At 44.6% G+C, this 24,138-nt stretch overlaps 1 protein-coding gene across 3 annotated transcripts in view; it reads left to right on the forward strand.

Annotated features, from left to right (window-relative positions):
- LOC122943920 overlaps window positions 1-24,138 on the forward strand; it is a 69,306-nt gene that overhangs the window by 7,815 nt on the left and 37,353 nt on the right. For all 3 annotated transcript variants that reach the window (XM_044302048.1, XM_044302049.1, XM_044302050.1), the window contains exons 2-4: window positions 5,255-5,392; window positions 12,943-13,014; window positions 14,683-14,838. In XM_044302048.1, coding sequence (XP_044157983.1) covers window positions 5,255-5,392; window positions 12,943-13,014; window positions 14,683-14,838 — 366 coding nt within the window. The remainder of the gene's footprint in view (window positions 1-5,254; window positions 5,393-12,942; window positions 13,015-14,682; window positions 14,839-24,138) is intronic.

Consider the following 24,138-nt stretch of genomic DNA (forward strand, 5'->3'; position numbering starts at 1 on the left):
TGTTTTTTTAAATTCATTTTTGCCTAATGCATATACAGAATAAAAAGTCTTTCACATATCCTTGAGTGTAAACAGGCAAGGGTTTAATGATTTATGTATGTTGCTACAGGGACTTTAAATTCTCACTAACACAGAACCAGAACACATTTTATTAAGGCTACTTTCACACTGCCGTTTCTGGGTCCGCCTGTGACATCCGTTTCAGGGATCTCACAAGCGGCCCCAAACGGATCAGTTTAGCCCCAATGCATTCTGAAAGGATAAGGATCCGTTCAGAATGCATCAGTTTGGCTCTGTTCCACCTCCATTCTGCTCTTAAGGCAGACAGCAAAACGCTGCTTGCAGCGTTTTGGTGTCCGCCTGGTGATGCGGAGCCAAACGGATTGACACAATATGGTGCAATTGTAATTGGATCCGTCCCCCATTGACTTTCAATGCAAGTCAGGACGGATCTGTTTGACTTACACTCAGACTTTTTTTGGACAGAATTATATTAACCTACAACAAGGCAGCTCTGTCACTTAAAACAGCTATAGTAACCACTTGTACCACATCCAGAGTAAACCAAAAACAAAACAAGTGGAATATTGTATCAAAAGATATATCATTTATTATAGAATATAAAAAATGGGGAACAACGGAATGATGTAATACAGTACACGGAGAAGCACAGAGTGAGTCAATTCAAAAAGACACCATGAAATTACGCAAAATAATGCGCAATAGGGTACGGTCACTTGTGAGGCAAAGCTAGGGCTCTGGGCAACAAATGAAACACTAAATGTGCTGTTCACCTAATTATAGGTATGGCACAACCAGTACCACAAACAATTTATAACCCAGAGTCGTAGCTACATACACTCGGTGTGAACAGTACCATCAACCCCATATAGTCATATTAATGACAGACCTGGGGTGAAAACATGGATGTAAATAATGCAATTATAAACATAGGTGGTATCATGAGTGTGCGCCTAAGTGCATGGGACCCAGCAAGAAACGTACAGGGGAACCATACACAATAGTCAAGCTAAATGCAGACCGTACCTGAAGTCATGGTGAAAGTAGAAATGACAAACCCTGGCGCGGGACCTCGACGCGCGTTTCACCTCACGGCTTCGTCAGGAGGTTTTTTTGGACAGAATAATGCAGACGGATCCGTTCTGAACGGGTATCAGCGTTTCCATTATAGGTGCGGATCCGTCTCTGCAGATACCAGACGGATCTGCACCTAAACGCAGGTGTGAAAGTAGCCTCACATGGTTGCATCACTGAGAAACACAACAAAAGCAAAAGAAAGAGTGTTAAACTTCAATTTCCTTGATTTGCCCTGTATTCTCTCAGGTAGCAGTCAAAATATCTAGTATGCAGTTGCTTAAGCTGTATTACTGCCTTCCACCAGGGTGCTGTGTGCGGCACTGCCTTCCACCAGGGTGCTGTGTGCGGCACTGCCTTCCACCAGGGTGCTGTGTGCGGCGCTGCCTTCCACCAGGGTGCTGTGTGCGGCGCTGCCTTCCACCAGGGTGCTGTGTGCGGCGCTGCCTTCCACCAGGGTGCTGTGTGCGGCGCTGCCTTCCACCAGGGTGCTGTGTGCGGCGCTGCCTTCCACCAGGGTTCTGTGTGCGGCGCTGCCTTCCACCAGGGTGCTGTGTGCGGCGCTTACAGAGCCCAGTAAAGAGGAGGAGCATTAGCAAAATAAAATCTAGGCTGAGTATGAGGTATAGTAAGGAGTACCATGCAGGGTCCCTTCTTCTGACCAACATAGTGACTGTCACTATGTCGCCCAGAAGAAGGGACCTTGTGTGGCCCCGAAACGTTGGCTGTTTGACGCATGTGACGATTGACTAAAAAGTGCTTTACTTCTTGCACATATCATTGAGTGCTGGTGACTAGTGATGGACGAACATCTGCTGGGACTGTTCGTGAACGCGATCAAATGTTTGCGAAACGCAAGTTTGCAGCGGGTCCCATTCATTTTAATGGCAGGCAAACCTGAAAAACCTTCAGCTCCTATTTGCAGCCAAGAAATAATTACTCGAAGTGCACAAATAGTCCCACAACATGGACAGTGACATAACAGATGTAGTATTCAAATTTTTTCTAATTGAGTTTGTCACTCTGTGTAGCTGCAGTATCGCTGCATAACCGCTCACCACTGCTGCACCATACAAATCCACTATAATATGCTTTCTATGTTAGAAAGTATACAGGGTGGATTTGATTTAAATCAAACTGATTTAAATCACTAGTCAGTAAGGCTTGATTTAATATCATAGTTTTCTACATAAAGACTAATTCTTCCTGGTATAACTCATAATATGCAAGTAGATGAAGATTTTTAGAATAACAACTTTTCATATTAGTTTGATTAGGTTGATTCTGCATTCATAGGTTTGTAGAAGTTAGGATTAAGGTCTTTTTCTCAACTCTGTTCATGTTATAACATTTTTGCTGTGAAGAAGAGGCATGTGATCTCTGCTGAGTCAAATTCAGTTTTGAGAACTGCAAAAGTAAACCAAGCATCTGTGACAATATCTTGTAGGCAGAGAAACTGCCCAATAATCTTACAAAAACCTCTGGAAGAGCATGACATTGTGAATGGATTAATGGAATTTATTTACCCAAAAAATTGCAGCCTTATTCTACATAATTAGAAAAAAAACGAATCTTTATTTCATGATAGAATAACCTTTCGATGGTAATATATTTTCCTCAAAGCATTTTCTATAAAAATCTGATTTAAAATCAAAAAAATCCCTTTTTTTTTTTTTTAATCAACCCTGAAAGTATATAAGTGTATTACACCCCTCTGTTTATACCTATCAATAGCACACCTATGCCAGTCCTTAAAAGGACTTTTGTGGCCCTATTAGCTAGCGTTTGTGTCCCTAACAGTCTGTTCCACACAGCAACCTCTCCCTACACTGACAAAAGACTGTAAAATGGTGTCCATGTGCTGAAACTTTTCAATTGGCTGTCCTGTACCACCTGATGGATGTGTCATGGGTCAAAGTTCTTCACAATGTAAAAGAATATGGCGGGCGCGAATATCGCCATATGTTCGGCAAATCGCGAACGAGCAAAGTTCACCGCGAACCGCAAGGCCATCACTACTGGTGACTTCTATTGTGGACTGTATCTGACACGGCACCATCCATGTTGTCACAACAACCTCTTACTCAAGGTCTGTACGCTGTATGGAGTGCAGGTGATTTCGGATTATTAGCTGCTTGTAGTTCCGAATTGCATTTAAGCGTAGGTAGCAAAGGTTTTAGCTTGAGATAATCTCCTTTTTATGCACTTCCCATTGACCTGTACAGTTACCGTTTAATGAAGACTGTGAAAAAGTCAGAACTTAATATGGATATTTGTTCTTCATTTGTCATAGTTTTTTAATGAGAACTTTATGATCTACAGTTTGTAAAATGATTGGTAGAATAAAAATGTTTAAGACACATTTTATTATTCTACTTCTTGATAGTTAGTATTTTTTTGGCTGTAGCTATAATCATTCTTACCTCAAGTGATGTCAGTCCATATTAACTGGTCTTACTACCTGTGTAAAGTGAGTATGCTTCAGCCCTGTTAATTGAGTTCATCAAATTTAGCAGCACTAACCAACCAGCCTGGTTGCGGAGGGGCTGGCGATGTCATAATCTTAAAAAAATAAAAATAATTGCTATTATCTTACAAATAAAAGCAGCACAAATGTTAATTTTTACAGCACAAACGTAGCCCGGTTTCGTGTCTTTTGGTCGTGGTGGGGGCCTGGGTGACCTTTTAATAAATTGACAATGAAAGGCGATAGAATGTTGATTTAAACGGCACAAACGTAGCACTAACCATCCAGCAAGTTTCATGTATTTTTGCTGTTGTAGGGGAGCCGGTGATGTCATCATCTTGAAATAAACAATTGCTATTATCTTTAAAACAAAAGCAGCACAAATGTAGCACTAAAGAAACACACTGGAGTTTTTATTTGTGCCGCTTGAAGGGGGGGCCAGCAGTAGGACCCCCACCTATCTAATAGTTAGCCTGTGGATAGCCGATGTAGCCAGATTACCGCTTTAATGAGATGCACTGTCATCTCTCATGTAGGCTGGGTGATTGGTGATTAAAAAAGGACTGAATATGAAGACATCACGACTAGCTAAAATCTAGAGACCGTGGGGAGTATTTACAAAAGACTAGTGAATGGTGTCTCACATACCAGTCTTATTAAAAAGTCAGTTGCATTAAGATGCGTAGTATTAGTGTAACTGTCTTTTTAATTTTTTGGGGGGTAATGTTTAGGGACAGTGATAGCGAAGATTTTTCTAATACACTTTATTAGTGAACATATACATTTTATAGTAGAAAACTTGCCAAGAAATGTCCTCTAGCTGCACTCCTCTCTAAATGTTTGTTTTTCTAGTATGGTAAATTGCAGCCTGACTGAAGACGGCTGGGCTTCCAGCTGCTGCCCTCACTGCTTCCTCATATACTGTACAGTATATTACTATGTGTACCCTAAATATAACTGTTCACATCCCTGTTATTTCACACTGACCAGCGTGACCAGCCAGAACTGTGAGTAATCCTGATCTGGGACATCCGCCAACTGACTGATTGATAAGACACTGGCACTTGCAGTAGTGCCACGGCCTTCTCTCAGCTCACCAATCAGTGCTGTACATTGTATAGTGGCTGTGTTTGCTTAGCCCCATTCACGTGACCTCATATGGCCTAGGGAAAGCTAAGAGAAGGCCGCGGCTCTACTGTAACCACCTGTGCCTTCTCAAACAGATGATCTTGGGGGGGAAGGGGGTCCCAGGTGTCGGACCCCCACCAATCGCATGCTATCTGGAGAATAGGTCATTTGTATAAAAGTCTCGGAAAACCCCTTTAATGTGGGCAAATTGTATTACTGCACTGTACTACCACAATACTTGGATCTGCGATGGTTCTATTTAACTAAATGTATTTCTCTTTGATATCAGGGTGTTTAATCACATGAATATTAAAACTATATCAGTTGTAAATGATGCATAATGTGACCTAATATAAAAAAAACATTGATTATTTACCCTGTATACTGTAACGCTCTGATTGGATTGTTATGGTCATTTGTATACCAACACTGTCTTTTTAGCATACATTTAGCTTACTCGGATACCTTTTTTTGCTATATGTAATGCACCCTGCAAATATATAAGAAAGTTACAATGAACTACTATCATACATTATGTGAAAAATGAATGTTTTTGATTTACAGACACAAGACTTAATACTTGCTGCTATAATATGCACCTGTATACAGATTGCTGACGCCAGCCATTACGGAGAGTTTATTGACCCCACAGATATGGAGCATTATGACCAAAGGTCAAAATCATTAACATTCACTTTAAAGGTAAATTAGTTTCGTTATTAGCTAGTCACAAAATGGCTTCTATGTATTCCTCAACTGACTTGCAGGACTGAGATCCTGATAATATATTTTCAATAAAAAATGACTTATTAATGGAACACCAAAAATCTCATACAAGTTAGAGGGTACCTGTGACAAAGTGCTAACACCTGTCCTGCATTATAGGCTTTGATTCAGTTCCCCAGCTGTTTTCTTGGGGATTATACATACACGAAGGGATTTTTTTCCAGGCAACACAGTATTGGATGAAAAATATGAATACTGGTATCCAGGTACATACATAAACACAATCTGAGTTCTGGGACTGGAATGAAAATATAATAATTAGCCATTTTTGAAGAAGGGAAGAACGTTTAGGACTAGAAAAGTCTTATTTTCCAAAAACGAGACCATGTCCACGGGCTGTGTCTGATATTACAGCTTATAGTGGGTATAAGAGAGAGAGAGAGAGAGAGAGAAAGTATGAGGGTCAGACAGATCTATTGGAAGGGATTCCACTAGCTCTGAAAGACTTGAGGCGCCTCAGGTTTATAGGAGTGGGGTGGAAAGAAAGTTGGGTGCTAGGTACTAGAGGCTGCTCCAGGTTTAGTCAGGTCGACAAAGTTGTCTGCCCGTATAGAATATAGTAGTATGCCAAAATAGGGGGACTGGTGGGTGGAGATACCCTCTAGGTCTCACCTATTTTTAAATAAAGCCTTTTGGGCGCCAGTAGTGGTCGATTGATAGTGGTGGTTTCTTGTTGAGCTGCTTAAGTGTGTAATAGGTTTTGCAACAGTATTATATTTGTAAAAATAAAGGGAGTGAAGGTAAAGGGATGTGTATAGAGATATCAATATATTAAAATGTGGTATCGTGGGTATATTTACTCACTTCACGTAGTATCTCCACCCACCAGTCCCCCTATTTTGGCATACTACCATATTACAGCTCATACCCATTCAGTAAAATGGAGCTGAGCCAAAGTTTCTAATTCTGAATAATGCTTTTGGTTTTGAGTTGTGTTGAGTTTGTATGCTTAAAGGGGTTATGCCATGAATCATGTAAAAAATGAAAACCAAATTTCATATAGTACAAGAGAATCTAGAACCAGCCCTGTACCTCACATGGATCCAGAGCTTCCCCCATTCATTGCTCCAATTGCTCTGCTAGTTTCACTTCAGGCCAGCAGCATAAGGGATGTGTCCTTTCTCTTTTTGTAACAGAAAGTAAATTGCAAAAGTAACTAGTTTTCATGTTGAATTATTAAAACTACATTTCCAGGACGTCCTTCATGACAGTACCATATGGAGGATGTCTCCCCGCCCACTATTAGGACAGGAACAAATAGGTTAAAAGCTCGCCCACACACACCCCCCAGTGTTTTTTTCCTGTCCCAAAAGTGGACATGGACAGAGAGGAGTCTGGCAGGGGTTGGATCGGGGGGCATGTTCCTCTCCTTTCCTCTTGGTAAGGTGCCATGCTAAAACCCTCTAAGTTGGGGATCCCTTAGCTGTTTCCCCAGCCCCTCAGGTACCGACCTGATGGCCAAGTGGCTGTAGAAAGGTCGGAGTCCAAGTAGGCTCTGGCCTGGGGAGTTGGTTGCTGTAACCTCGGGGGGGGGGGGGGGGGGGGCTCTGGGCACCAGGCTTCCTTCTCCTCATTGACGGACGCCAGGACCACATGGAAGATGCGGTACGCACGAGGAGCAGGGTGTTTGATGTCATTTTCGGGGTCAAGAAAGGGCAGCCGGAAACAAGATGGCGGCGCGCATAGTGGCTTCAGTAATATAACCTTGGCCGGTGAGGAGGATTTCAGGAATCCAGCATGAGGGACGCTGGAGGCCTCTTTCCGGCCTCGCGTTTCATCTGGTTGACTCTCCTAGGATGAGTCCCAGAAGGAAGAGGAGGGGCATCGCGGCAACAGGAGTTGTAAGTGGCAGTGGTATTTAAACCTCAGGGGAGCTAGCATCAGGGTCCTCACATGGATACCTCAGCTATCCGCAGAGGGCAATCCCCAGAGCCTCCTGTGCAGGTACATGTATATGTTATGCGGTTCCTTTTTTTTTAAATCCCTTTGGGTGTCTACATTAAAAGACTGTCTGTCATATCTTCCTAGGGTGGGGGGGGGGGAGAAACTACCGATAAGGTGGAACCTAAAAAGCCTAAAAGATGTGCTACATGCAACAAAAGGGCTTCAAGATACTTACACTAAACTATGAAGTGATTGTATCAGTAAAATCGTAAAGGAGGAACAGCTGTCACTATTGACGGACCTCAGATCGATTATTAGAGAATAAGTGAAAGCATCTGTTTCATCCTTCATGCCCTGTCCGGCGGTTAGTTGACTTAGAATCCGACTCAGAGGATATAGAATTCCGATATACTCAGACGGATGAAGTGGAAGAAGACAAATGTATGCCCTCCACATCCTATGAGAAGCAGCGGAAATACTGCTTCTCTTCAGAAGATATGGACTCTCTTCTATCGGCCATTAGAGAAACTATGGACATAGAAGAAGAACAGCAAAAAAAGATCCGTGCAGGATGAGATGTTAGCAGGCTTAAGAGCAAAAAAGAGAAACATTTTCCTAGTCAATTCCAACCTAAAGGAAATTATTCTAGAGGAATGAGAGGAAGTGGCGAAAAAGCTTTTTATTCCTAGAGTATTCAAAAATCGCTTAGCGTTTGATAAGGGGAAGAGATTTCAAAAATAGACACTCCAGTAGCCAGGGTCGCAAAAAAGACTGCAATTCCATTTGAGGAACCCTCACAACTTAAAGAACCGATGGACCGGAAGGCTGACTGTCTTTTGAGGAAAACTTGAGAGACATCTGCAGCTCTAGTCAGCACAAATATTGCGGTAACATTAGTTGCGAGATCCATCCTTTTATGGTTCTCAACTTGAAAACCATCTAAACATGGGGACTCCTAGAGAGGATATATTAGAATCTATTCCCCTGTTAAAAATGGCCATGGCTTTTGTAGCTGACTCTTCAGTAAGATCGGTCAGATTTGCTGCCAGGATTGGGGCTCTTTTAAACATGGCAAGAAGAGCCTTGTGGCTAAAAAATTGGTTGGGTGACCTGGCGTCCAAAAATTCAATTATGTGCCATTCCTTTCTCGGGGCCCACGTCTTTTGTCCAGTGCTGGACAATATCCTCAAAAAAACCTCAGACAAAAAGAAATGCTTTCCAGAAGAAAAAGCTAGAAAGCAGCAGGTTTTTTTTTTTTCATAAAAGATTCCTACAAAAAAAAACAAAGGAAAATCTGTAAGCTGGTCCTATTCAAAAGGGGGGAAAGGCTGGGGTTTTTTACTCAACCCCCAACTCCCAAAACAAACAGTGATGCCAGACCTGTGGGGGGAAGATTGAAATTCTTCCAGCGTAGCGTTGGATAACTCAAAACCTGTGGGCGCTACAGATAATTCAGGAAGGCTACACAATAGAATTTTTGGAAATTCCCCCCCAACAAAAAATATTTGATCACTTGGTATGGACAGAATGCAGTACAGCAAAACCTTGTAAGGGATATTTCAAAACTAAAACTAGGAGCAGTAGTTTAGGTCCCGACGCATCAGGAAGGCGAGGGGTTTTATTCGAGATTCTTATAAAAAAAAAAAAAAAAACTGACCATTCAGGACCACGATAAACTTAACTCCTGAACAAATCAACAAAATACTGACTCTTCAAGATGGAATCGCTCAGATCTACTATACCCCTAATTCTTCCAGGAGTGGTAATGTGCACCCTGGACCTGAAGGATGCAAATTATCATGTGCCAATCCACCTAGACTACAAAAAATATTTAAGATTTGCAATAAGGAAGAATGGGGAAGTAAGTCATTATCAGTTCCAATGCCTTCCGTTTGGGATATCCTCAGCCCCACGGTTATTCACAAAGTTGATAATAGAAATTGTTGCCTTAAGGAGGAAAGAAGTAAAAATAGTGCCATATCTGGACGACTTTCTTCTGATTTTAGATTCAATTCAGACTCTGGTCGACCAGTCCTAGAGTGCTATTTCCCTCCTACAGAATTTAGGCTTGATCCTAAACCTAGAAAATTTAGACCTAATTCCAGCCACCAGGAGGATCTTTTTAGAAACCATACTAGATTCCAGGTTGCAGATATCCTTCCTTCTAGAAAACAGACGGATGAGCCTATTAGAAAAAGTTGCGGTCTTTCAAAAGAAATCTGTATGTACAAAAAGGGAAGCGATGAGCATCCTGGGTTTCGCAGCCTGTATCACGATAGTCCCTTGGAGTCAGTTTTTACTCGAACGTTACAAAAGATGATTCTCTCGGTCTGGGATGGAAACCAACAATCATTGAATCAAAACATTCACATAAACAACAAAGCTCGAGAATCTCTGAAATGGAAAAATGCTGAAAATCTCAAGAGGGACTCCCTGAAACCTATATTAACGACCGATGCCAGTCAGCAAGGATGGGGAGCCAAAATAGGACAACATTACTTCCAAGGGGTTTGGAATCGAGAAACAAAAGGAAAAATCCTCTAACTTTCGGGAACTCTAAGCTGTTTGGGAAATGCTGAGGCAGAGCCAGGATCTTTTTATGTGGTCACCACATAAGAATTTTATTCAACAACATGATAACAGTAGCTTTACTCAGGCATCAAGGGGGAATGGGATTCCCTCTTCAAGCTCTCATACCAGATCTTTTCCTGGACGGAAAAGAAAGTCTCATCAATCTTGGCAGTCCATCTCAAGGGATCACAAAATCAGTTGGCAGATTTTCTGAGCAGACACTACCTGCTCAGCGAATGGTCTCTGAACAAACAAGTGTTCAACGAGTTAACGAAGTTATGGGGATATCCCAAAATAGACCTTTTCGCTACAAAAGGGAATGCGCAGGTAGATTTCGTCTTCTCCCTAAATCCGAGAGATCATCCAGATGGGGTAGATGCCTTATCTCAAAAATGGAATATGAAGCTGGCATACGCATTCCCTCTGATTTCCCCTGATATGGCAGTCCTCAGGGAAATCAGGACAGAGTCAAAAAAAGTAATTTTAGTGGCCCCATTCTGGCCAAAACCATCATGGTTTCCAGTCCTAATCTCCATGGCTTCAGAACATCCGATAACTCTCCCTCTAAGATCAGACCTTCTTTCTCAAGGCCCGATCTGGAATCCGGAAATAAACAGACTAAGATTGACAGAATGGATCCTCAAAGGGACCTGTTAAGATTAGAGATTATCAGAGAGGGTTATATCCACTCTTCAAAAGAGCCATAAACAGGTAATATCAGCTATCTACAACAAAATATGGAAGACATTTTACTCCTGGTTGGTATAAAAAAAAATGGAAATCCTCTGCTCCCTAAATTGGCGGAAATATTGGATTTTTTACAGGATGGGTTTGATAAGGGTCTTAAACCCAACACCTTGAAGGTTCAGATAGCAGCCTTAAGCTGGTTCCTAGATTATTCCTTGGCAGAGATTAGATGGGTAAACAGATTTATAAAAGAAACAACAAGAATTAGACCAACTCTGAAATCTGTTCCTCCTTGGGATTTATCGACAGTTCTCAATGGCTTAATTAAAGAATCTTTTGAACCAATACAGAATTGCTCTTTAAAACATCTCTCTGAAGACCGTTTTTCTAGTGGCAATAACATAGGCTTGAAGGATAGGTGAGATACAAGCCTTAACAACCAGGGAACTTTACCTTCAGATTCTAGATGACCGGTTCATTCTAAAGTTGGATCCTACCTTTTTACTGAAAGTCTCTACATTTCATCTAAATGAGGAAATAGTATTACCTTCTTTTCTGTGCAGATCCAAAAAATGACACGGAAAAGAGCTTCCACATGCTGGATGTCAGACGGACTCTTCTGGAATATTTGGAGGTTACTAGCAAATTTAGGAAGGATACAAATCTCTTCCTACAGTTTGCTGGCCAAAATAAAGGCAGGAAAGCTTCCAAAACAACATTGGCCAGATGGGTAAAAAGGGCAATTATAGAATTCTACAATCTGCAGGGACTGTCTTGTCCACAATATTAGAGCCCATTCTACCAGAGCGGTGGCAGCATCTTGGGCAGAACATGTGGAAGCTTCAACTGATCAGATTTGTAAAGCGGCAACGTGGTCGAGTTTGCCTACATTTTGTAAATGCCTATAGATTAGAGATTGCAGGAAACCATGACAAGAGGTTCGGACATAAGGTCCTCCAGGCCGTGGTCCCTCCCTAATGAGTGTACTAAACTGGTATTGCTCCATGTGGTGCTGTCATGGAGGACGTCCTGGAAAGTAGGAATTATTGTATTTCCAGGAGTCCAACATAACAGCACCTGGATTTCCCTCCCTTATATTCCTTTAGTTATGATTAATGTGATATATTGAGTAATTGATTCAAAAATTTGTTTGACAAATTTAACAAGTTTAACATCCATCATTGTGTGATAATTTAAACACTTTCTGTGTGTGTGAGAGGGGGGACTTTTAACCTGTGTTCCTGTCCCAATAGTGGGCAGGGAGACATCCTCCATGTGGTGCTGTCATGTCGGACTCCTGGAAATTCAATTACCGGTAGGTCTAATTCCTACTTTAAAGGTAGAACAACCCCTTTAAGCCAGAAACTGATTTACAGTGATGCCTAAACTGCACCCAAAGGGGCATCAATACAGTATAGGCCCACAGAATTCCAGTGAGCCAGATCCCCAGAAAGACCATGTGCATGAGGCCTAAAATAAATTTTAGGGTTAATTAGTGTTGAGTGAATCAAGCTTCAGATCCTAGACCCAAAGTCGATTCGCTCAAAATTTCGTTTTTATGCTTTATGGAGACCCACATTAAAATGTATGGGCTCCCGCAATGTGAAATAAGTTATCACCGACGTCTTGTAAGACTTCAGTGAATAACTTCGGCCATCGATTTCTAAACTTATTTCAGAACAGATCCGAAGCCGACTTCTGTATCGACTGGTACCTCGGTACCGTAGCCGACTTCGGATCGCTGTTTTAAAATGGTTTTAACGTTTAATAATCAAATCCAGAATTCGCGTTCATACACTTAAATGTTGTACGGAGATGGATCTCCGTACAGCATTCAAGTGATGTTTTGACTGAAGCGACTTTGGACCTATGATCTGGCACTCAGCCAATCGAGCCTCTTTCTGTTGAAAAAAGGTGGTGTTTTAACGAGACAACCCTTCAAAGAGGACCTGTCAGCAGGATCCACCCTATTAAAACAGGCATAATGCCTGGTAAGGTTGCTTTACAATGCTACCTTTCTTGTCGAAATCAGTTGCAGCATTACTGAAAAAACACCTTGTTATTTATGTGAATGAGGGCTTTAGTGTCCCGAGAGATGGGGCCTGGCCGTAGAGTGCACCTCAGCTACTCAACTTTCTAATGCTGACCCCATGGTGCACTGAAGTTCTCAGGTGCATAAAGAATAAGTCATTTTTCTCAGGAACTCTGCAACTGATTTTCACCACACAGGTAGCATTTTAACCAGGTTTCTATTGACAGGTTCACTTTAAATCTGTGATGTGTATATTACAAAGTAACATTAACTCTTCTTTTCAATCATTAAGGAAAAAGCAAGTCAAGACATTTTGAAAGTATTTCTTCAGAGGCTACTGAAAAGTGCACAGGGTTGGGATGTGGTATGTATTAAAAAGATCCATCGGGTATAGTACAGTGTAACAGCTAATTGGCAAAGGTGCTGAAAGTCAGACCTCCACAAATTATCATCATACAATGATATAAAATTAGAAAAAGCATATTTAAATGGGTTTTCTGGTAGTTCTACACAGATGACCCATTGGCAAGGGGGGGGGGGGGGGTCTGACAACAGGGAAACCTGCCGATCTGCTGTTTGAGAAGGCAGTGGTGCTTGCTATAGCGTCACAGGCGCCTCTCTGCTTTCCCTAGGCCATGTAACATCACGTTCATCAGTGACATGCCCTAGACGCAGCTCAGTCCCATTGAAGTGAAAAGGGCGGAACTGCGATACCAAGCAGTCACTATACAATGTATGGCACTGTGCTTGAAGATCAGGGAGAAGGCACCAGGGCTCACAGGAATGCTGGTGCTTTCTCAAACAGATGGTTGGTGGGGGTCCCGGGTGTCAGACCCCCACTGACCAGAGGATAGGTCATCAGTATAAAACTTCTAGAAAACCCCCTTTAAAGAGTCAGTATACAATGGCACTGGTTATATAATCAGGGCATATTGAATCTGAATTGAGCTATTCTCAGTTGAATGGCTCAAAAGAGACCTTTCCTCTTTCTAAGGGGTTGACCAGTTACTATACAGTCTTTACAAATGTCTCAAACTGAAATATAGCCGACGTAATAATATAGCAAAGTCTTCTTCTCTGATTGCACAGATTGCACATCCTTCTGGTCCGTAATATGGTAGGAAATAGATGCTCATGTAAGGTGACACATTAATTACTAGCCTGGGTTGAACACCCAGCATACCTGCTACTTTCTTGGATGTCAGGGGCCCAAGTTAGAGCCGATGAACGAAGTGCTGCGGAATATGTCAGTGCTATATAAGAGTAAAATATATAGATAATAAATCACTTCCCATTCCCAGTACCAGGGACGCCATTGATGCCCTCCACCCAACATCATTGCGCCTACTGTCATAGAAGGTCTTATCCACTCCTCGGCACCATATCCTCTCCAGACATGCAGCACAGTATGTACCATGTTCAGACAATGCTGCCCGCAGCTCTTACCCACTGCTTTCCCAGCTCCTGAGCTTGTAACGCCTTTCTGTGGCCTGGTCACAAAGAAGCTGTGAGAGCAAGTCATACAATGCTGTAAGCGTGGGAGGATATGGTACCTTCCACTGCCTGAGACAATTGCTTTCTATGGGGGGAGGGCGATACTGGATATGATACTGTGGGTGGGTAATTCATGCTGGGAAGAATAGATAATACCAGGGGAGTGACATAATACTGTGGATGATACTGGGGGAGGGGAGAGATGATATTGCAGTGGGAATAATATTGGGGGGATGATATTATGGGGGAGAAATATTACTGGAAGGGCAGACAAAACACTGGGGGGTGAGATAATACTGGGAGGAGAGGTAAGATGATACTGGGTGAAGCAGATAATATTGGAGAAGAGTTAATTTATGGGTTAGAAAGATAATACAAAGGAGAGAGGTAATTATTGGGGGAGTCAAAAGGCAGGAGTGATGATACCTGAGGGTGGGGAGACAGAGGATATCTGGGAGAGCAGAGAGATGTGATAGTTGCAGAGCGTGACATGATACCTGATTGTATTTAACCATATTTTATTTCCCCCTAAATTAAGGATATCAGGGATGAGAATCTTGGTGTAGTTTCTACTGAAATGGAGATCGAAAAGTTCCTAAACGATGAAGACTGGGATTCCGATAAACTGCAAATTATTCTTCAAAATGTTGACTTTATCAAAGATAAAGGAGTTGATTTCTCGACTTTGTTTCTGGTAAGTTATCACATCTCACGTTAAGATTTTATAAAAGCTTAATGAGGACACTTCAGCCTTTTTAGTTTGTAAGCTTTCATCAATTAGAGGGAAATTGAAGTATTATTAGTAACAAATAAAAAGGATGGCTCCATGTAAAGCTGTTTCACCATTGGGTGTGGCCTCTACCGTTTCCCAACAATGCCTGAGCGACTTTAGACCGGTATATGGAAACTACAAATAGTACAATAACTCTTCCTGCCATAGTTCAATTTCTGTAATCCCACTTGTGGATTGCAGGGGTGAGAGATGGTGGAGCTGACTGTAGAATAAGCAAACTGGTCTAGGTCCAGTAAGGAGCCATACAGGGACCATGACCCCCTCCCAGTTTTCATGTTGGCCATGGAGTTTTGTTGGGGATGGGTAAAGCAAAAGAAAGTTTGTGTGCTACGTGGCTGATGACACAAAATTGTTGGGAGGCAGTATTATGGGACTTCTATGGGAGTGCAAGATTATTTAAAAATGTCAGCAGGTTTAGACCAATGAAACTGGCTGACCTGTTGCATGTATCCTAGGCAGCTGAAGACTTCTGTGTTGGTTGGCACCTCTATATAACTGTCATGGAACCATGAACCAGACATACAACAGAGATAGGTGGAATAAGAAGGCTTTATTGAAAATCAAGCCGTAGCTAAAGTCCAAACGGATGGCTAAACTGAAGCAGGGTCTTGCGTAGACGGAGGTCAGGAACCAGGAGGGTAGTCAGACGTAGCCAGGATCAGGAACCAACGGGGTAGTCAGACGAAGCCAGGACCGGGAACCAACGGGGTAGTCAGACGAGGCCAGGATCAGGAACCAGAAGCAGCAGCAGTCTTTGAAGCATGTGCACACAGGAGGACCAAGCAAGGAACTGAAGCCACAGACCTTCTATATATGAGCTAGGCATCCAGCTCCTCCCAGTGGGAAGGAGGAGCCGCAGGGTGGGAGGCTACAAGAAACCCAGAAACCAAGATGGCCGCCAGCACATGTCAAACGAAGGAGAACAGTGAGAAGGTAAGACCATGACAGTACCTCCCCCTCAAGGGCCCCTCCTCCGCGGAGTAAGGAACGGTTTCAGAGGGAAGCGTGCGTGGAAGGCTCGGAGCAACGCAGGAGCATGGACATCTGTGGAGGGAACCCAGGAACGCTCCTCTGGACCATAACCACGCCAATGGACCAAAAACTGCAACCGACCGCGGACCAGGCGTGAGTCCAGGATATTGCTCACCTCATATTCCTCACGATTGCCCACTTGGACCGGACGGGGCCGAGGAACCGAGGAAGTGAAACGATTACACACCAATGGCTTCAACAGGGAGACATGAAACACGTTGGAGATCCGCATGCCAGGAGGAAGCGCAAGGGCATAGGCTACCGGGTTTACCCTGTGAAGCACTCGGAAGGGACCAACAAAGCGAGGCGCCAGCTTGGGAGTGGGCACTCGAAGGTTGAGGTTGCGGGTGGACAACCATACACGGTCTCCGACCTGGTAGGAAGGAGCGGGCGCTCGTCTGCGATTAGCCTGGAGTCTCTGGTGTTGCGCAGAGACCTCAAGGGACCTCTGGATCTGTACCCAAGAAGTACGTAGGACGGAAAGGTGATCCTCCACAGCCGGAGTATCCTGGGGAGAGAATACCTCCGGTAACACGGCAGGTTGGAACCCATAATTGGCCATGAAGGGAGACGTCCCAGAGGAAGAGTTCACCGCCGTGTTCCTGGCAAACTCAGCCCAAGGCAGGAGGTCAACCCAATTGTCTTGGTGATCGGAGACATAGCAACGAAGGAATTGCTCCAAGGCCTGATTGGATCGTTCTGCGGCCCCATTGGACTGAGGGTGGTAGGCCGAGGAGAAAGAGAGATGAATCCCCAACTGGGAGCAAAAGGCGCGCCAGAACCTGGACACAAACTGACTCCCCCGATCCGACACAATCTCCTTGGGCAAACCGTGCAACCGGAAGACCTCCCTGGCAAAAATCGAGGCCAACTCTTGTGCAGAGGGTAACTTCTTGAGAGGAACACAGTGGCACATTTTGGAAAACCGATCCACAATCATGAGAATGACCGTATGGCCTCGGGATGCAGGAAGGTCCACAATGAAATCCATCCCCAGGTGTGACCATGGACGCTCCCCGGTGGCTATGGGTTGCAAAAGGCCCAACGGAAGGTGCCGAGGGGACTTACTCTGGGCACAAACGGAGCATGCCGCTACATATGCGGCGATGTCGGAACGTAGAGAAGGCCACCAGAACAGACGTGAAACCGCCCAGGACAGCTGATTCTTTCCAGGGTGCCCCGCGGCCTTGGAGTTATGGTAGGTTCGCAACAACCGAGTGCGCAACTCCTCAGGCACAAAACATCTGCCGTTGGGTCTCCCAGAGGGAGCACCAGATTGAGCCGCCAAAATCTGCTCACCCAGAGGAGAGGTCAGGCTGGTGCGAATAGCAGCCAGGATCTGATTCGGGGGTATGACCGTAGTCGGAATCGACTCCTCCCCGGACAGCTCGGAGTACTGCCGTGATAAGGCATCCGCTCTGATGTTCTTGGAGCCGGGTAGGTAGGAGACCACGTAATTAAAACGTGACAAGAACAGAGCCCATCTGGCCAAACGTAGGCGCCAATCTGTTAGAAGGCCTCCGCAGGCTCTCCTTAAAGGAAGGTCTCTCCCTGAGTCTGGTGTCAATCGAAATCAGGAAAGAAATAAGGGACTCGAGCTCCACTGGTAGGTCCTTGGCTGCAATCTCATCCTTCAAGGCATCCGAGAGACCATGAGAGAAAGCAGCGACCAGAGCCTCATTATTCCAGCCCACCTCTGCTGCCAGGGTACGAAACTCAATGGCGTATTCAGCTACGGATCGTGAACCCTGTCTGATGGACATAAGGAGCTTCGCAGCAGAGGCAGCACGAGCCGGCACATCGAATACCTTCCGAAGAGAAGCAACAAAACCGGAAAACTCGGCAACCACCGGATTGTTGTTCTCCCATAAAGGGCTGGCCCAGGCCAAGGCCTTGTCCGAGAGCAGCGAGATCAAGAAGCCCACCTTTGATCTCTCAGTAGGAAAGGCATGTGGCAGCAACTCAAAATAAATGGCCACCTGGTTAAGGAAACCTCGGCACTGAGTTGGCTCTCCCCCAAAGCGCTGTGGAAGGGGGGCAGAACCGGTCATACCCCGAAACACCGCAGGTGCAGCAACAGGTGTCGGGGTAGACTCTGGCGCAACAACCGGAGCGGCAGTAGGAGCGGGCCCAGGAGCGACAACCGACCCATCGGCAACGGAAGCTAAATGAGCCGTGCGTTCAAGCAGGGTTTGTAACGCCACAGCGAACCGACCCAACAGGTGATCCTGCTGATCAAGTCTGGCAACCAGCGTAGGTAGCGAGGATGGCCCTGTACCGTCAGAATTCATGGCTTGGTCCTAATGTCATGGAACCATGAACCAGACATACAACAGAGATAGGTGGAATAAGAAGGCTTTATTGAAAATCAAGCCGTAGCTAAAGTCCAAACGGATGGCTAAACTGAAGCAGGGTCTTGCGTAGACGGAGGTCAGGAACCAGGAGGGTAGTCAGACGTAGCCAGGATCAGGAACCAACGGGGTAGTCAGACGAAGCCAGGACCGGGAACCAACGGGGTAGTCAGACGAGGCCAGGATCAGGAACCAGAAGCAGCAGCAGTCTTTGAAGCATGTGCACACAGGAGGACCAAGCAAGGAACTGAAGCCACAGACCTTCTATATATATGAGCTAGGCATCCAGCTCCTCCCAGTGGGAAGGAGGAGCCGCAGGGTGGGAGGCTACAAGAAACCCAGAAACCAAGATGGCCGCCAGCACATGTCAAACGAAGGAGAACAGTGAGAAGGTAAGACCATGACAATAACAGCCAGATATGAGGCTTATTAAGACCGGCATCTAAAACACTGGTCTTAATAAATTAGCCCCTTTGTCTTGCAATTTTAGTAACAAATTAAATCCTAGCAAAGATGAAATAGAAGTCTATTCTTAACACTGCCTTCTCTTACAAGATTAAGGTCTAGAGGCAACAACATCTTTAACCATGTGCTACAGAGTGGAATAACAAACCAAAACTCTGTTCATCATTGTAACGGAACGCCTGGCACCCCGACTGGGCACCTTCCCCTGACGGATGTTCCTAGCGCTTTCCGAGGGCTCCAAGCACTTCACCGAACACCATAACTACCACGAACCGCGGCAAGTTGGCTGGGGTCTCACCGTCTTCCACCCACCTAAAGGAATTTCTTGTATACAGTTTTCCCCACAAGGCTACCACCCACGTGGAGCACAGGACACAAAGTCACAACAGCCAATGAACACAGATTGTATATTTAGATACTCCCAGCTAATGTACACAATTGCCTGTGATACAATGGGCATTGTCTGTGATGCAATTAACACATGCAATAGGCTCTGCCTGTGATACAGTTAACTTAATCACTCGCAGGCAGAAAACACACATTTTTCCCCAACCACAGAAAAAAAAAAAAAAAAACACCCCTTATCCCCATAAAAGTCATATCCCCTGATGGTTTGATCTGGGTAAACAACCTATCTAAAAATTCTGCTCTGTTTTATAGTAAATACATTTCAAGACCACTATTTACTATTACATCTACACCTGTCAGATGTACCCTACTGTAGTAACCTACAGATGACCATCAACAATTCAGCCAATCAAGCCTCTTTCTGTTCAAAAAGGTGTTGTTTTCACGAGACAACCCTTCAAAGAGGACCTGTCAGCAGGATCCACCCTATTAAAACAGCCATAATGCCTGGTAAGGTTGATCCAGTTGATTTACAATGCTACCTTTCTTGTGAAAATCAGTTGCAGCATTACTGAAAAAACACCTTGTTATTTATGTGAATGAGGGCTTTAGTTCCCCCGAGAGATGGGGCCTGGCCGTAGAGTGCACCTCAGCTACTCAACTTTCCAATGCTGACAGTTTGTAGGGAAATTTAACAGGGCGAACATCAAAATAGCGCCCCCCCCCCCAATTGTGGGCGGCTCTCTGCCGTACCCCATTGTAGTTGATGGGGGCGGCGGGCATTCAGTCTGCAGTGTCGGATCCAGTGAATTCCGGCAGGCTGCTCTCAGCTGGAACAGCCTGCCAGAATCACTAACGCAGTTGTGAAAGTAGCCTAATTCAGCCCCACATACCTCTTACATCCAGTGATGTCTCCTTTGATGTAGATGTCCTTTCTTTATCTTCTCCATTCAGACCAGACCGCCATGATTTATTTCAGCCATCTCTTCTCTCTGCAGAGTTTGACAGACATCTTAGTTTCCTACTTTTCCATCATCCTCCCACCTTCTCAACATCCCATCATGCACGCCCAAAACTATACTGCATAAAGTGATAAACCCCCTAAAAATACTAGTTACACACAAATAGCGCCCCCTTCAATAATTATTGGAACACAATGCTCTAAAAAATAACTGCACCCAGCAAATAGTGTAACCATAATGTCCCCCAAAATCAACCGTGCTAAGCTGATAGTGTGCCAGGGTGCCCCCACAGTAATAGTGCTCCCAAAAATCCCAACAATAGTTATAATACTGTGCCAGAGTGCACTTAGTAGTAATAGTGCTCCTACAGTGCCCCCCAACAGTAATTGTGTCCCAGAAGTACGGTAATAATGCTCCCATAGTCCCCCAGTTGTAATAAAGCCCACCATAATGCCCCTGGTAGTAATAATTCTATTTATAGTGTGCGCCAGTGCAAAAAATGCCCCTTTGTGTGTCAGTAAAAAAAGACCAAAAAAAAATCTTAGTGCCCCCAGTAGAGCCAATGTTCCCAGAATGCCCTCATGTGTTGCAATGACCCGTACTGTGTGCCACTAGACAAAACACTTAGTGCCCCCAGTTGAGATTAAGTGCCCATAGTGCCCCTATAATTTGTGACAGTATAAAATACTCCTATATAGTGCCTCCAGAAGATGCCCCATAGTGCTCCTCCCCTGTCCCCATAGTGTCCTCCATAATGTGCCAGTATAAAATGCCCCACATAGATGCTCCCATAATGCTCCTCTTCCCCCTTCCCTCTAGTGGCACCAAAATGGTTGCCAGTATTAAATGCCCCCATAGTGCTCTTCTCCATAGTGCCCCCCATAATGCGTGCCAGTAAATAGGGCCCCCATAGTGCTCCTTTACCCCCACTTCTCCATAGAGCCCCCCCATAATAAGAGCCAGTATATAGAGCCCCCAGTAGATGCGTCCACTCTTCTCCATAGTGCCCCCCCATATTGTGCCAGTAAATAGGGCCCCCATAGTGCTTTCCCTCTTCATAGTGCCCCCACCCCCTACTTGCCATACTGTACTGTAAATAATAAAAACAATAAACACATATACCTACTTTATGCTGCTTAGCGATGCGATGCAGGCCTCTTCCGGCCTGTGTCCCGCTCTGTCCGGCTCAGGTGGCGCAATGACGTGCCTGTAGCCTATCAGAGAAAGGGCCAAGTAAGACGCCTCTCCCCTGCTCCTCTGCACCGTTCATCTGTATCGCTGTTCTAAGGACTGCAATACAGATGAATTTGGAGATGAGCGCTTCCACAATGGAAGGGCTCATCTCCACTCCTGCTGCCTCCGGACAGAAAGGGCCCCCCTCCGGCGCTGGGCCCTGCTGACAGCGCCCCCCCCCCCCCCCTCTTCTGTCCTGAGGGATGCGCCCCGGGCGGTCGCACCCCTCGCCCGCCTCTAGAAACGGCCCCATGGTGCACTAAAGTCCTCATGTGCATAAAGAAGTCCTTTTTCTCAGGAACTCTGCAACTGTTTGAAATCTCTTTTTATTATACAAACAAAGATCATAATTCAATAAAGCAATCCAAAGTTGAGTGAGTCACATCGTTATGGAAGCAAGGAATATATCGTCAAGGGCATAGCCTAACAATACATGTAATCACAAGGTAACCACTCATCTAAGACCAAATAGTCCCATTAGATAAATGATCTTGCAATAACAAGTGAACAGAGCTAACGGCCCTAACAATGTGTCACCTCATGTAATAAATTACAATCCGCATAGTGTTTGAGAATGAAGATATAGCTTATTGCGTCAACCAAATCTTCAAACATATCAGTTCTGGTCAACCTACCAGTGAGAAAAAAAGACAGGTGAGTTGGGAGGAGGGAGGGAGGGTTTCAAAAAGTGGTCAGGTTGGACCTCTCGCCTTTCGTAGATTAAGTAGTTCCAGGCTGTAGTGAATTCAGGTAGTCCGCTCTATTGTGCAGCCAAGGCTGCCAGATCTGTAGAAAGCGGTATCTGTTATGGTATGTCCACCCAATCAGTTCCTCCATTTGGCATATCTGGTGGACCCCATCTCTCCACATGTCCAAGGTTGGGGGATCCACTGACCTCCATTTTATAGGGATCAGAAGCTTAGCGGCCATCAGCAAGTGTGTGGTCAGGTTATGTTTCCCAGGGTGAAAATCTGGGGTAGGTAGCCAGAGTAGTACTAATTGGGCTGTGAGCTTCAAGGATGTGCTACAAATCATATTTAGAGTACGCTCCACTTCCGCCCAGAAATGAATGCCTGAACACGTCCACCAAATATGAGAAATGGAGCCAGTAGCAATATTACATCGCCAGCACAGATCTGTGGGGAGCAACTGGATTTTATATAGAAATTCAGGGGTCCTATACCACCTAAATGCTACCTTTACAGAGTTTTCTTACATTTTTATACATTTAGAAAAGCCGTGTGAACACTTCTGGATCCATTTCCTATCGGCTTCATTTAAAGTGAGTTGCAGTTCCCTCTCCCAGTCAGCTACCCATGGCGGCGGGTTGGAGTCCTTCGCATTGAGGATTTGTCTGTATATGAGAGTGGTGCACTTATGGGGTAAACGTGGGAGTAAAACAAAGTTTTCCAGCCACGTCGGGTCTGCTAAAGGGACAAGCTTGGAGGACTTGAACTGTCTACACATGGACTCAAAATCATTTCTCTGAATAAAGTTTTTCCCCAAGTCTATATAACCCGAGAGGGTATTGATGAAATCAACAGTAGCTTCAAGTCTCACTAAATCTCCCAATCTGTGATTTGACAGTGAAAGCCATACATCAGAGGGATATTTAATTTGGGGGCACATAAGAGCGGGTCAAAGGGGAAATCTTACTTTGCCCTGAATTAAGTTCCTTTGATCTGTGGCAGGTGTGTGGCATTCCTCTGGTAAGTACACTATCGATTTTGGTCTCTCCCCCGGATCGAAACGAGTCTTTGCCCAAGAGGGCCAATTCCAAGTCAATATGCATATAATGAGACTCACGTCTGGTCAGTGTAAGCCATCTTTCTAGATTAATGGCCTGTATATAGGTTGGAAGATCCGGGAGAGAGATGCCACCTTGCTTTTTCCTGCGAGAGAGCAAGCGGAAGGACATTCTAGGGTGGCCTCCATTCCAGAGGTATTTACTCATAATGGATTGAACTCTATTTATAAAGTTGCCAGGAATTAATATGGGAAGGGCTCTAAGGGTGTACATAAGTAATGGGAGAATATAGGTGGTCAGGACATTTTTCCTACCTAGCCAGGTAAGAAACGGCGAGGATGCTTTTTGAGAGGATGGAAGTCACTTTTGAGAGTAAAGGAGGAAAATTAAGTTTAAATAGGAGTTTGGGGTCTATTGGGATCATGACACCCAGATATTTGATTGCCTGCGGAGGCCACTTAAATGGGGTGAGGGCGCTAACTCTGCTACGCAAGGCAGGTGATAAAGAAATACCCAAGGCTTCCGACTTATCAAGGTTTATCCTAAAGTTTGAGAGTTGACCAAAGGATTCAAATATCTGCATAACCTCCGGTAAAGCCTCCTCAGGGTTTGACATAAAAAGCAGAAGGTTGTCCGCGAAGGCTGCCATCTTGTGGTTAAATTTCCCCAAGTTCACACCATTGATCACAGGGGATTGGCAGAATTTTAATAACAATGTCTCTAGGACAAGGATAAACAGGGTAGGGGATAGCAGGCAACCTTGGCGGGTGCCATTTTTGATTTGGAAGGCGCTTGATAGGGTCCCATTTACCATCACTCTCGCAGAAGGTGCAGAGTATAAAGTAAATATGGCTCTAATAAAAACTTCAGGAATGCCGAAAGCACTCAAGGATCTTTCCATATAGCCCCAACTAACCCTATCGAACGCCTTCTCAGCATCCGTGCCTAGGAGCACCAGGGGGGACTTGGTTTTGATAGTGTGTGTAATAACATGTACCACTCTACTGATATTATGTCTACCCTCTCTACCTGCCACAAAACCCACCTTTTCTTCACCCACAAG

This window comes from Bufo gargarizans, chromosome 7 (genome assembly GCF_014858855.1).
Source record: "Bufo gargarizans isolate SCDJY-AF-19 chromosome 7, ASM1485885v1, whole genome shotgun sequence".
NCBI classification, from domain to species: Eukaryota; Metazoa; Chordata; class Amphibia; order Anura; family Bufonidae; genus Bufo; species Bufo gargarizans.